At 39.2% G+C, this 14,885-nt stretch overlaps 1 protein-coding gene and 1 non-coding gene across 2 annotated transcripts; one reads left to right on the top strand and one right to left on the bottom strand.

Moving 5' to 3' along the window:
- Positions 1–4,168: 4,168 nt before the first annotated feature.
- TRNAV-UAC (transfer RNA valine (anticodon UAC)) lies at positions 4,169–4,241 on the top strand. Its single transcript has one exon. It is a non-coding gene; the product is annotated as a tRNA-Val (tRNA).
- An 8,389-nt stretch (positions 4,242–12,630) lies between these two features.
- Positions 12,631–13,347, bottom strand: LOC145822665 (uncharacterized). Its single transcript, XM_082920360.1, has 2 exons — positions 13,202–13,347; positions 12,631–13,129 (listed from the first exon to the last, which is right to left on the bottom strand). The coding sequence occupies exons 1-2, from the start codon at positions 13,345–13,347 to the stop codon at positions 12,631–12,633; spliced, it is 645 nt and encodes a 214-aa protein (XP_082776486.1).
- Positions 13,348–14,885: the final 1,538 nt, after the last annotated feature.

Genomic DNA, 14,885 nt, shown 5'->3' with positions numbered 1-14,885 from the left:
CTTGTTCAACCACATTTGCCTTGGACTCAATGGGATTTTTCCCATTCCTCTTTTCAGCCTTTCGGTTATCTTCTTCAATTCTTAATCTTACAATCAATTCATCCATAGTCATCTCTTTGCGTTTATGTTTTAAATAATTTTTGAAATCTTTCCAAGCCGGTGGTAACTTTTCCACTAAAGCTGCGACTTGGAATGACTCGCTAAGAGACATACCTTCTGAATGAATATCATGCAAAATTATTTGAAAACTTTGAACTTGAGATATTACCGTTTGGGAGTCTACCATAACAAAGTCCAGAAATTTACCGACGACAAATTTCTTCGTGCCGGCATCTTCTGTCTTGTATTTCTTCTCCAAAGAATCCCACAATTCTTTTGCTGTTTTCAGAGGACTGTATACATTATACAGCATATTGTCAAGGCCATTTAGGATGTAGTTTCTGCAGAGGAAATCTGAATGTTTCCAAGCATCTACAGCGGCAACAACTTGCCGATCACTTTCACCCTCTTTAAGTGCTGGAGCCTCTTCATGGAGAAACCGGGCCAAATTAAGAGTTGTAAGATAGAACAGCATCTTCTGCTGCCATCTCTTAAACTCGGTACCATTAAATTTTTCCGGTTTTTCTCCATGATTGATTGGTACATGAACATGGTTCTGGATAGGGACCGATGTAGGTGTAACAATAGGAGTATCACTGCCAGATGCAGTTTCAGTTGCAGTAGCCATAATCTCTGATTACAAAAATCAGAAAATATTAAAACACAAATTAATTTTCTAGTTACTAAAACCAGAAAATAATTATAACAACAAAATATTTTTATTTTCCTTGTTACTAAAACTTGAAAAATAAAATATCACAAGAATTTTCTGTAATACCAAATAATATTCTGAATTGTTAATGACACCAGTATCGTACTACTAGTAGTTGTCAAAGAAAAGAGACAGTATATTACTACTATCTGTCAAATAGCATAAATCACTATTTGTTTTTCCAACCAGAATATTAATTTGAAAACACAGAAAATTAAATACAATGAAGATACCCAAAAACGGATTCTGTCTTAAGATTGTTGGTCAATCTTCACTGTATTTAAAAAGATTTAATTCTGTTGTGTACAAAACAACAACAAGAATAAAAGAAATAGAGAAAAGGAGAGAATATGTTTGATTACAAAAATCAAACTCGAAATAAAAATAAATAAATAAAAAACAAAACAGATTTTATTTTGTTACAAAAACAAAATTAAAATCTGAATAAATAAACAAATAAAAACAACACTGAAAGTAATTAAATAACTTACTTGATTTAATTTCTTCGAATTATTTTTCTGATCAAGTCCAGTGTTTAACACTGTCTCCTTAAGACAGATTCGTCCTCTCCACGGTGCTTTCAGAATTCGGACGTCTATCTCCCAGGATGAAATGATCTACCACAAACAATAGCAGCACTACTAACTGTTTGCCTTACGAACACACTAAGTGTTTACACTCTTTCTTTTGAAAATAAAATGCAGCAAGATGAAGAATAGAAAACAGAAGTGAAATACGAAATTTCTGAATGTAAAATATCAAATGAGGGTGGTCCTATTTATAGATGTGAAGGTGGCTCTTCATTTTGAATTAAACAGGTATGTATCTCTTGGTTTTGAACAGGTATCATACCTGTTGGGTTTTGAATTCAAACAGATTTGAATTAATTCAAACAGATAGTAAAACGGGAAGGGCCCTGTTTGGGTGTGCATTAATTCCAAAACAGTTTATTTCTGTTTGAAACCGGGAAGGGCCCTGTTTGGGTGTGCACTAATTCCAAAACAGTTTATTTCTGTTTTGAAACCGGGAAGGGCCCTGTTTGGATGAACAAATAATCCAAACCAATTTAATTTGAATTATGGATTTTATTTTAATAAAAAATAAAATTAAATTCAAATGTTTTTGGCCCAAAAAGATTAGAAGCCCAACCCAACCACACACCCGCGCCCAAGCCCAGCCCGCCCGACCGGACGGACGGCGGCGGCGGCGCGCGTGTGTGGTGATTTTTGGGTCCAATGGGTCTAGCCCATTTTGCCCATAACCTCTCCCTCTAAAACACTTGGGTACCCCTTGGGGCACACCCCAAGTATCTCACCCTAAGCCTTATAAACCCTTTCAAAACCTCCCACCAAATCAATGTGGGACAAGCCAATTTACAACCTTAAGGAATTTCCACCAAAACTCCATTTCCATGGAGCACACTTTGGCTTCAATTTCCCATTCACTCGATAATGGTTTTGAGCAACCAAATATACCACGTGAATCACAACGCGGCATAGAACGCGTTACCACTTTGACCCGAGTAAAACGACACTCGGGGCCCACCTAAAAAATAGACCGAACTTGAGGAAAAATTAACCATTTCCAACAAGTTCGTCAGCTTGTTTACCAAGTCCTTTACTTCATCTTCCCTTCACATACACCGATCCTTCCAGACCTGGAGATTGCTCTTGTTATAGTACTCCTCTCGGTTGCCCCTCATCGGGCCATTACATCCTTTGGTGGCATTGTTCGCTTTTGGGTTTACCTTTTGCACTTCATCGTCGTTGCCTGCTCCTCCAGCATTTGGATCAACATACTCCTCGTTCTCACTATGCAAATCATCCCCGACTCTCACGTCTTGTCCTACGTTGGCCATCTATTCTTACTCAGTTCCCACAGATGGTGCCAAATTATGGGTGTTAATTTCTGATCTCACAACAAAGAAGATAAGAAATATCACGGTGGCTCGTCCACCCGGAAGCACTCTGACGATGAAGTCAGCAAATTTATCTCTCAAAAATATCAACTCAAGTAACACAACTCTCAATTAAAGTGTACCTTAGACCCACGGAGGTGCCTTCTTTATATAATAATAAGTGTCCAACTTCCTCTAGAGGTTTTACTTTATGGGATTTTATCATTTGCAAGGATATTACTTATCTAAGACTCTTCTTATTTAGATTAGGGTCAACTTTATTAAGAATCCAACCTTATCCAAGCAAGTAGTCTAATATCATCTAGGACTCTTATCCTCTATCCGAATATCTCTGATTCTAATATAATAACATCATATCTCAACATCCCAAATTTCCTATGTGGCACTTCGATTAACAACTTAGGCCACGTGGACAATCCTAAAAATATGTCTCCATGGAGGGTTCTTTTGTGCCTATGATAAATCTGTAAGGTGTCATTAATGAGTAGTTGTTGTGTGACTATGGTAATGGGCAAGATTATTGTAATGGATGAATATTGTGAGATTTTGTAATTTTAGGTTAGTAACTATTATGTTGGGGTAATAGTTTGTTATTAATTTGTAATACAATCTTGTTGTATTTATGATATTTATGAGGTATCGTATATTTTTTACGTTACATTGTAGGTCCAGGACCAAATTTAGAGCATCTCTGATTTTTAATTAAATTCAAATTGATTTATTATGAAAAATGGTTAAATCTTAGCTACAATTCTCTCATCAGATTTTTGTGATCTAAGCAAAAACCAAATCTTTCGTCTACATGAAGATGAATCAAGTTATTTATTAAATTTTTCAATGGTCATATTTTAATTTAAATTTTAAAAAATATATATTATTGTAAGGAATAACTACAAGAAATTGAGATTTTAGAGATAAAATATTTTTGTCGTCAAAAGTGTTATTATTTTATTTTTAACCACAAAATTAAACATTTATTGATGAGTTACTAACCTTTTGGGATCAAATTTTTGTCTCAAAAAATAAATCTTTTTAGAACCAAATTATTTTGTCCATACAAAAGTATAATTATTGGAAACATTTCAAAATTTTGTCCATAAAATCTCATTTTTTGACTTTTTGAACCACCTTTTAGCAAATTTCCTTGCCTGAAATTAGTCTCTAAATATTTTTTCTAACAAAAATTTATATATTTAATAAAAAAATAAATAAAAAAATTAGTCTCTACGACTCTTATATCTTGCATTCTTTCATATATGGTTAAAATAAGTTTTTGAAATAAATTGCGATTTTTTTTTTAAATAATGAAGAAAAAAAATACTCCATATCAAGTTTTTAATAAGATTTCACTAAAATCTGATAAAAAAAATTAATTGGACTTGCCTGAGAAGTCCCAATATTTATATTTATATTTATAGTTTACAAAAACCAAATCAACAGATGCTGTGGTGTAGTGGTTATCACGTTAGTCTTACACACTAAAGGTCTCCAGTTCGATCCTGGGCAGCATCAAACAAATATTTGTTTCTTTTTATTTTTTAGCATCTACAAATAATGGTACTATGTTAAAAATTACCACATGTGATACATTCTGGCATTGTTTCAAAATTCTATGAAAATACTTGGAAGTACTAAAAAATAATTATTAATAATGTGGCAGTGGGTCTCGTTTACTTTTTATGCCTCATTTTTATTTATTTATTTATTTGTTTGTCATTTCTAATATACTAGTGCTATTAATGATGTATTTTTTAATGGTCTAAATCATTGTTGAAATTCTATTACATTTGGGCTTCAATTTTGCCAAATCAGCAGCTACCCAAAATATGTTTTCAGTTACCAAAAATTCACTAAGGCTAAAATTAGCATGTGCTCTTTAATAATTGGCAGTGGCTTTGGTCTAGTTTAAGATCGGACAGGATCGTATTGTTAGATTTATGAGGGTCTACCATAGGTCCCGTTTTGATAATCCGAACCGTTTAATATGTAGAAATTGTCGAGTACTATATGCCTGTAAAAAATCACGTTGATCGGATATCGATAGCTATGTAAACAAAATAGTTTTTTATCAACCGTTAATTGTTTCACCGTTCATTTTTTTATACAAAACTGATTTGATCACATAGCTATTGATATCCGATCAACGTGATTTTTTATAGGCATGTAGTACTCAACGATTTCTACACATTGAACGGTTCGGATTATCAAAACGGACCCAAAAAAAGGCCCCATGGGCCGAACTAGATGGGTCCAGTCTTGATCTCAACTTGAGATAAGTTGGACCCTTAATAATTACCTAACAGATAATTACAGAACTTCAATATCTTGCACTTACCAAATTTTACTGTAATTATTTATTAGCTCATCACCCGTGCTATGCACAGAATAATTGTAGATATTTATATTTGTTTTAGATTTTTTTTAGTATATAAATTATGTTTTTTAAGATTTTTTATAAAAATAATTTAACAATCTTATCACTAACCATAGTGTATGGGAGAAAATGAATTGTGGCCCTAAAAACAGTGGCCCTAATGGCCCTAATTTCCTTTTTTGGATAAGTTTGTTTTTTTTTTCTTTTTTTTTTGCCTTGTTTTTTTTTTTTTTTTACCTTATATGGAAATTTAGGGCCATTAGGGCCACTAAATTTCGAGCAACGAAATAAAGCCGGTGTATGGGAGAAGTTGAAAAGGATACTGCAGTAACTATACACGGACTGTATCTATAATTATTTGTATGAGGAGATTTTAAATGCTGATTAAGGAATTTTGACCAAATCAATTAATGCAGGCATGTGGAAAGACATGTGGATTGAAAAAAGTAAATAAATGCTGATCAGAAAATTTTGACCAAATCAATAAATGCTGAGTTTTTTTTTTAAATAAAAAATTTAGAAAATTCAGATTTGGATATTAAAACTCACACAAATCTTCGGAGTTAAAAACCTCCTTTTACTTAATATATAGTATAGATGTATTATACATTTTTTTTGAACGGTAGATGTATTACACATTGAATCAGTGTTTTTGGACACTCGGCAAATAAAGATTTGTTCCAATTAAGGTGATGTGTGAAAAAAAATGGGGGAAAAAATATAAATTTAGAATATCTTAAACTAAGAAGACAGGTAATTAACTAAGACTATGTGGCTTGTGGACAGGGATGAGTTTTCGTTGTAAAAAATAAATAAATAAATAAAAACATGAACCAAACTCTCGCTAGCTTCTACTTAGGCTTCGGTCAAGAAAAATATGGCGAGAATTCTCAACTTAAGAGGTTAGATAGTGAAAAATTAAGGAAAAATTTAAGGATCATGAAAAAAAATTTATAAAAATAATCATAAAATATTTATAATCCTTGGATTACTTTGATTCGTGTGTGGTATTTTATTCTAAGTGTAATCCAAGGGTCACAAAATTTTCATGATTATTTTCATGAAAGGTTTTTCATGATACCTAGCATTGCTGAAAAATTAATGTGGGTCGGAATTGTTACAATTACTTCAGTGGAGCTACAAGAGCTACTATCGATATTGGAAACGTATTCTTAATTTCTCGATTCATTTAATGATATCATCCTACCATTTTCCTAGTATCAGTATTGGAAATGTGTCCTTAAATTTTTGGGCAAATTACATGTACCTCCCTTGAGGTTTGGCTAAATTACAGATACCCTCTTAAGGTTTCGAAAATTACATCCCGCCCCCTAAGGTTTGTATTTTCATAACAATTTGTCCCTTGAGGTTTAAATTTCATAACAAATTAACCCCTAATTTGTTATGCAAATATAGCATTCAGGGAGAAATTTGTAATTTCTCAAACCTTAGGGGGTATTTGTAATTTGGCCAAACCTCGAGGGGGTTATATGTAATTTGCCCTTAATTTTTCGATTCATTCTGTGATGTCATCCTACCATTTTTCTATTGGATACGTTAATTTCTCGATAACGCGTTATACAGGAAGCAAATATTCTCTTGCATCCGTACTCCTCGTTGTCCAAGCTCTTCGTTACTCTGAATGACGTCGTTCAACCTGAGAACACAACGACGGTGAGCTACTCGGCAGGTGGTCGTCAGAAAACCCCTCCGACGATCAAGTTAGCGCACACAGAGAGAGAGAAGAAGAAGAAAAAGAAGAAGAGAAAGAGAGAGAGAACAAAGTGGTAGATGAGCTCTGATTAGAAGATATCTCAGACCTGTTTATGGTGGCATAGCATCATTTATATAGTTTCTGCGCGCGCTTCTACGTCCATTCCCCTTTGGACGAGTGGACCTGCTCTCCTCTTACGTTCCCCCACGTGTGGAAAATTGGTTTTTATAGACTTATTTTGGGCCAACTTTGAGCCCAAAATTAAGTGAGTCCCACACGTCTTTTGGGGTGGGTCCAAAAAGGTGATGTGTTCCCTGCCGCATGGCAAGTCACATGGTGAAGACGGTTAGTCAAGACTATTTATGAGTGAATGAGAACTTGACGTCGTTTTTGGGTTCGTGGAATGGACAATTAAAGAATTAAATGTGGGTTTTCTTATAAGTCTTGTCCCACATTGAAATTTTAAGTGAGCTTTTGTGAGTATATAAGCTCTTGGTGTATTAACTTGGGTTAGGCCCTAAGGGGCACCCCAAGTTTGTAGAATGAAAGAGTTATTGACAAAGTGAACCTTGGCTCAAACTACCACACACACGCGTGCACCGCTGCAGCTATCTGTCCGATCGAGCCATACCGGATGTGGGTGTGGGTTGTGGGTCGGGTTGGTTCGAATATTAATGGACAAAATTTATTTGAATTTCAAAACGAAATTAATTTAATTTTTCAATCCAAACAAACCTCCACGGGTCCAATCTCAATCTCAAACTGGGTCGGGTCGGTTTTTTAACTGCTACAGTTAACATATTTGTTCAAAATTCGAAACTATTTATTCAGTTGCATAACTGTACCTGTTTAGCAGTTTGTATACCTGTTTAGAATTTTTTAATAGTCACCATTAGCCCTATAAATACCATGGCTTTCCAGCATTTGACAGATTTGAAAATAATCTAAAAAAGTTTTTTTTGCTGTCCCATTTTGCTCTTTCTTTGCATAATTCTTCATATTAATTTTTTAGGAAATTCTTTGAGAGTATAGAACACAGGTTTGGTTCACCGTACAAATTGTTTGGAGTGCTACTACAATTTGTGAAGATCATTGTATCCTGAGAGATAGACGCCATTTGTCCGTAAGCACCGTAGCAAGGCGAATCTGTCTTAAGGACAGAGTGTTACACACTTGACTTAATCTTTTTAATTATTTATTCAGTTTGGTAAAATAAATTCGGTAAGTAATTTATTTTATTTGTTTGATTTGTTTCATTATTTTATTTTACATAGAAGATTGTTCTAACAGCGCTAATACAGCTAAACACCAAATGACAAAATCGCCAAACGATATTAAAGCACACGGACAATGGAATGTTCTTCCTGTAGTCCCGTCACACCGCGTAGTACTTCCACCGAGCTATGCTTAGTGTGGCGCCACGCCATCACCTTATGACCGTGCTACTTGTCTGGTTTCATCAGTAATTCTTGATCGTGGACTCAACCGAGCTCCAGAGTCACAATCGAGCTCCTGTTTGGTCGCATCTGGTCTTTCGAGGACAAACTTCGTCCAACTCAGACGGCACACCTTTTCGAGCCGCACTAGTACCTCAAATTGCACAGGACCAGACTGATATCTCGATCCGACACGTGCCACACGCCTGACCGCACTCAAAACTCGCTTGATCGTGTGGGCTTGTTTCTTCCGAGCACGGACTCGACTAGACTACGTCTTCGGTCCTGCATGCTCCTGATATTTGACCAAGTAAAGACCCAGACTCCGACCCAAACTGGCTAGGCCCATTATCAAGTCATAAATCTCCCTCTCAATTGCCCCTTAATCCTGGTTACGCTAGTGCGACCGAGATTACATTCTCTGACATAACTCCTTCTTTTGCCCAGCTATCATGTGCTCGATCAACCACATCAATAGCCGCGTTTCTAAACCGGTGCGCAGGCTCCAACCGTGCTATTCTTTATGCTCGGTCTTACTGCCTGGCCGGTTGGCGATTTGGCTTTTCAGCTTGTCTTTTCAAGACTGACATTGGTCTCATCATAGACGCGTGTCACTCACTGATTGGCTCCGTAATGCCTATCTAGCTGTCCCACACCATCTTTCTGAATTCAAACATTGGCACCTATACCAATTCTCACACATACATTGTAGGCCTCTTCACATCTCAACTCCTACGGTTCATTTTCTTCTCCATAGACGACCCAGAGTTACAGTTTGTCTTCTTTCCCTAGTTCTCTGCATCTCTTGCCCATATTGAAGCATTTCTCTGGTGGATTTGGCTCTGTCGTTGCCACAGGGACGCATCTCTCTACCTGGAACTTCGATTCATGCCCCAACTCGTAAGTTCTTCGTATTTCCTTTGTTTTTCTTAATTGTTCTTTATGTTCTTGAGCTTGACGTGTTACTTTCCTTCAAATTGGCATGGTAATATCACAAAACGTAAAGAAATTAGGGTGAGTTTAGATGAATTAGAACTCTGTCCAACCTTCTGCACTGGAAAACTCTTGCCCACCCTATTTTCAGCCACTATTCATTGCCTTCTGAGATGAACAAGGGTAAATTAGGGATAAACCAAGCTAATAGTACTATGTTGATATGAAAACGTGAGTAGACCGAGAAAATTCATTGTTTGTGAAACTAGAGTAGATAACCGAGATACAAGACGCATAAGGTCGGGTGACCGGGCTAATATCTGGCCCGCTTCGCGACCGAGTTAGATTCTACCAAAGCCATCCAGACCGAGCTAAAATCTAGCTCATTTGCGCAATCGCGCTGCCACTTATACTTGATTTTTAACTGCAGACTCCTGGGGGGCCAGGCACACCAACACCAGGGCTCTCAAAGATCAAGCAGCCATCGTGCACAGCTTAGTCAACCCAATTTTGCCGAGCTAAACAAGTCGGTCCTTTATAGGGCGCTATCGCTTCCTTGTAAACACGCCAGGTGCCCTAGCTGCATTTCGCGAGGACTATGGCGTCCCCACCGATGTACACTTGGAGCTCGGTGAAGAGGGCATAAATCCATGGGGCAAATTAGAGTCATGTCCCTTCACCATGTTAAGCATAGTCGAGGGAGGGTTGCGCTTCCCGGTGCAGCCCCTAATTTGTGAATTCTTGAGACGTACAAGGCAGGCTCCTATACAAGTCTCTACCAACACTTATAGCATCATAAACGAAGTGGCCGAGCTGAATAATCAGCTGGGGTTACAGTTAGGATTGGCCAAGATCCTATGTCAATACACGCTCGGTCGGACGAAGGACGGCAACACTTATTACTTAAAAATAAAATCGGGCAGGGAACGATTAGTGACCGGGACGCCGAACAAAGATATGCATGTTGATGATTTTTTTTGGGTGACTGGCAATTACGAAACGGCCGATGTGCCCGGTTGGTACATTAGCAAGGACTTTGGTTCTTCTTGTAAGCCGAGCTTTCTGATAACTTATTTTTGTCATTATTAACTGTGATGAGCTAATTGCATTCTTTTTGCAGCTATCCGAACGAAGAGGCGATCAGGGCCATCCTAAGGTATCAGCACCGAGATTGATATGAGCTCCTTAGGTACGTACCGAGCTACCGCTACTCAGCTCTCCACAAAAGCAAAGTTACCGATTTTCTCTGGGCTCATTTTCCTCTGCCTGACCCAACTTTGCCAGACGTGCCCCTAATCGGATGGACCGATAAGGAAGAGATGGCAAAAAATAGCCGGATTAAGAACCTAATCACCGCCATTTCTACGAAGCTACCGAGCGACCCACCTCCTGCACCAACTATCGGCTAAAGCTCAGGGACCGTGATCACCTTGGCTTCCACAGCAACACAACATGTTGAGTAGCGCTGAGCTGGTAAGAGGGCCCGCTCGGTTGATCCATCCGTTGAGCTAGTAACTGAGCTCAGTACTGAGCACGCAACGACCGAAGTCAAATCGGTTCCTACTTGGTAGTCAAGGTTGAAATCCCAGGAAGGCCCTATCCTAGCCAATGCTTCTGTGACGGGAGACAAAGAACATCTCCTTGCCTTCGATCTTTCCAAATCCCTGATTCTGTCGAAAGACATAATAGGGACCGAGCACGTTCCGGACACCCAGCTTGTCAAGTTCGCATTTAAATCGATGACGAGGGTAAGAGCTTCGAATTTTAAAATCTTCCCAACAGTCTACTCGGTTTGTTGTTTGCTCGGTCTAATCTTCTTCTGGTTTCCTGCAGTCTATTCAAAAGACCCACTTTGTCATGGATCGCATTGTCAGCTTGCGGCAAAAAGTAACCAAGCTGAACGCTGCTGGGAAGAATGTCTCGACTGAGTTGGGCCGAGCTTATGCTTCACTCAAAATCGCAAATGCTGATAATGTGAGGCTACTTGATCAGCTCAGAAGAGCTGAGCAAGAGTGGGATGCCTTGAAAGCTGAGCTCAAGGAAGTGAAAAAGGCGAAGGACAAGGCGGTGGATGAGACCAAAAACCTCGGTTTCAAAGAGGCCGAGGAGAGCTACACAAAGCAAGTCGAGGCCACCAAGGACATCTTCTTCAAGTCTGATTAGAAGGCAGCTTGCAAAAAGCTCGATCAAGGACCCGAGATCGAGGTGTTTACGTCTCCACCCCCCGCCTTCCTACCGGTCTACATGGTGCCTTATGCCAATAACATCTTCAACTCTTTGCAAGAGGAGGCCGAGGCAGGGGTTAAAGAAGAAGACAGTTGAGACCAGATCGGTTAAACGGAACACGGTGGTGCAACCGCTATGGTTGACTTGGAAGAGACTGCCACCGGAGCTGGGAATGAATTGCTGATCTTTCCTCTCTAGTTTAGCTTTGTACTTTCGGTCTTTTTTGTGTTGAACACTTGTAATCGGGCTATCAGCCCCTCCTCTTGTACTTGAATGCTTAATGAATGAAATTTTTTACAACTTTAGTTACTTGCAATCACATTGCGTTTCATCCGTGCGGCTGGGCAATATTCTTGAGCAAAACAACTGCTACATTTGCTAGGCAAAACACCTCAGCATTAAGCTTTGAAATGAACAATTCATCAATTACAGCCGGATAAATTCTCCTCGACTAAAAGCTTTGAGTTGATCAATGCATCAACTCTTTTAGCCTAGCAAATTCGCCTCGGCTAAAAGCTTTGAACTGAACAATTCATCGACTTCATTAGCCAGGCAAACTCTCCTTGGCTAAAAGCTTTTAGTTGAATAAATCCATATTCTTGGGTTAAACAAGTCATGAACTCATTTGGCCAGGCAAAGCACCTCTGCTAAAAACTTGGAGTTGAACAAGTCATCAACTCCTTCAGCTGGGCAAAACGCCTCGGTCACAACTTGGAGTTGAACAAGTTATCAACTCCTTCAACCGGGCGAAACACCTTGGTCACAACTTGGAGTTGAACAAGTCATCAACTCATTCTGCCGGGCAAAATACCACAGCTAAGAACTTGGATTTGAACAAGTCATCAACTCTTTCAGCCAGATAAAATATCTCGGCTATACACTTAGGGTTGAATAAGTCATCATCCCTTTTAGCCAGGTAAAATCACCTTGGCTAGCAGGCAGCTGCCCCTTATTCAGTTCAAACCATCAATCATGACAAAATTTCTAAGTACAGTAATTTGATTCATTTCCACATCTGAAAGATTTTTATTGAAAAATGGAGGGGTATGCCTGCCTCCTACAAAAATTTTACAATGGAAGTGCAAACTAAAAGTAATACAATTTTAAGTTGGTTGCGTTCCATGGCCGACGTATGGCTTGGCCATCCAAATCTTCCAAACGATATGCCCTTTTACCTACTAAACCGAATTATCTTGTAAGGCGCTTCCCAATTTGCCTCTAGCTTCCTTCGCTAAGTACCAAAGTGTTGCCCATCACCTTCCGTAGAACCCAATCCCCAACTTTGAACTGTCTGGGGTGAATCGTCTGATTATACTTCTTAAACAGTTCTTGTTGGTACACCGCGACGTAGACCAATACCCTTTCTCTGCATTCTTCAGTGAGGTCTAATTCAAGGGCGATGGCTTCGGTGTTCAAATCTGGATTAAAATTTTCATTACGGATAGTGGGCATACCAATCTCCAATGGGATGACCGCCTCCATACCATATGCCAAAGCGAAAGGCGTCTCCCTGGTTGACCATTTCGGCGTTGTTCGATAGGCCCAGAGGACATTTGGAAGTTCCTCAGTCCACTTGCCTTTGGTTTTCTCCAGCCTTTTCTTCAGTCTATCTAGAATGGTTTTGTCTGAAGCTTCGGCTTCGCCATTTGAGTGAGGATAGGCCGGTGTTGAATTGTAAAACTCTATTTTTAACTCCTCACAAAATCCTCTGAACAACCTTTTATCAAATTGGGTGCCATTGTTAGAGATCAAAGCTTTGGGGACTCTAAATCGTGTTATCACATTCTACCAGATGAATTTCTTCATGTCCTTTTCTTTGATTGTTGCTAGGGGTTCAGCTTCGACCCACTTGATGAAGTACTTTGTTGCCGCGATAAAGAATTTACAGTTGCCTAGTGCAGTAGGGAGTGGGCCCACTATGTCAAGCCCCCACATTGTGAACGGCCAAGGACTTATGAGAGGAATAAGCTCTTTGGTCAGTTGGTGAATCTGATGGGCAAATTTCTGGCATTTTTTGCATTTTCTCACATGCTTCTAGGCATCAACCTGCATGCATGACCACTAATACCCTTGAGAAATAGCACCGTAAGCTAGAGATCTTCCCCCGATATGGCTTCCGCACATTCCTTCGTGGATTTCAAATAGAAAGGCTTCAGCTTTGTTTGGATAGACGCATTTCAAGTAAGGTCCTGTGAAAGACTTTTTATATAAAGCGCCAGACGGAGAGAGCCAAAACTACTCAGGCTTCACCCGGACTTTGTGTGCCACTTTTTTGTCGATCGGCAAGATTCTTTTTTTCAAGAAAAGAACGATAGGGTCCATCCAAGAAGGACCTAGCTTGGCGCAGAAGACTTCATTCTTCTCTGGTTATTCTATACTGGGTCTAGAAAGGAATTCAATCAAGGGAAGGCTGGGGGTTTATTTGTTGGCTATGGAAGCCAGACCAGCCAACTCGTCTGCCAGGCTATTGTCTTCTCGGCCTATTTGTTGGACTTTTATGGCTTGAAACTTTTTGATCTGCTCTCTCACCAGAGTTTGGTATTTAGCCATTCTATCATCTTTGGCTTCATATTCTCCAGACACTTGGTTTACAATGAGTTAGGAGTCGCTATAGACCATTAGCTCGAATGTTTGTAATTAGAGCGTGCTTTTTAGTCCGGCTAGCAACGTTTCGTACTCAGCCTCATTGTTTGACGTTGGAAACCTAAGCGTGATAGAATGTTCAATGGTTAGTCCATCTGGTGAGATCAAAATTGCGCCTAGCCTGGCTCCATGTCTGTTTAAAGCACCATCAACAAAAATTTTCCACATTTCGCTAATAAAAGCCTCCAACATTCTGCGGGGTCTTGGGACTTTTGGAGGTTTAAGTGTTCTGAGTTGCTCGGCTACTCAGCTATTTTCGCGTCAAGCGCGCCGATGATGATTGCAACTTGTGTGCCTTCATTTCCCCTGGTGATACGGTGTTAGCTCCAACAGGTTGTCCTATTATTCCCAAATCTATCACCGTATTGCCAAGACGTGGTTATTTTTCAAGTGACGGGTCTCTGCTCGAGCGCAAAATTTTCACGTTGCCTTCCATATTCAGTTTGTTAGAAGGGTTAAGAGGGATCGGAGTGGGAGTTAGCTGTGCAATTTCCTTGATACTCACCCCTCTCAACCCAGTTGCGTCAGTAAGGTCCACCAGACAAACCGAGTGAGTCCCATGTGAGAATTCTGCAACGAAGTCAGCCAATACCTAGGCCTTGATAGTAGTTCGGGGATGTAACTTAACGTCGAATTGTCCCAACTTGACTGCCCATTTCAGGATTCGACCGAAGAAGTCTGCTCACTCAAATAAGGCTTTCAAAAGGAACTCGGTAAGCACCACGATCATCTGAGCATGAAAATAAAGTGCCAACTTCCTTGAGGCCATCATTAGTGCTAAGGCAAGTTTCTCAAGTGGAAAATATCTCAACTCTGCCGAGAGCAAGGTT

Source organism: Camellia sinensis, chromosome 1 (genome assembly GCF_055761805.1).
Source record: "Camellia sinensis isolate YWXY chromosome 1, ASM5576180v1, whole genome shotgun sequence".
In the NCBI taxonomy this organism is placed as follows: Eukaryota; Viridiplantae; Streptophyta; class Magnoliopsida; order Ericales; family Theaceae; genus Camellia; species Camellia sinensis.
This window is presented reverse-complemented; position numbering and strand designations above follow the sequence as displayed.

What these genes read in the sequence shown, in the direction of transcription:
- LOC145822665 (XM_082920360.1), bottom strand. Translation starts at nt 13,347, where the DNA reads ATGTGGGGGCTTGACATAGTGGGCCCACTCCCTACTGCACTAGGCAAC. An exon ending in GACATGAAGAAATTCATCTG is followed by an intron (nt 13,130 to 13,201) that starts GTAGAATGTGAT and finishes ATTTGATAAAAG; the next exon opens with GTTGTTCAGAGGATTTTGTG.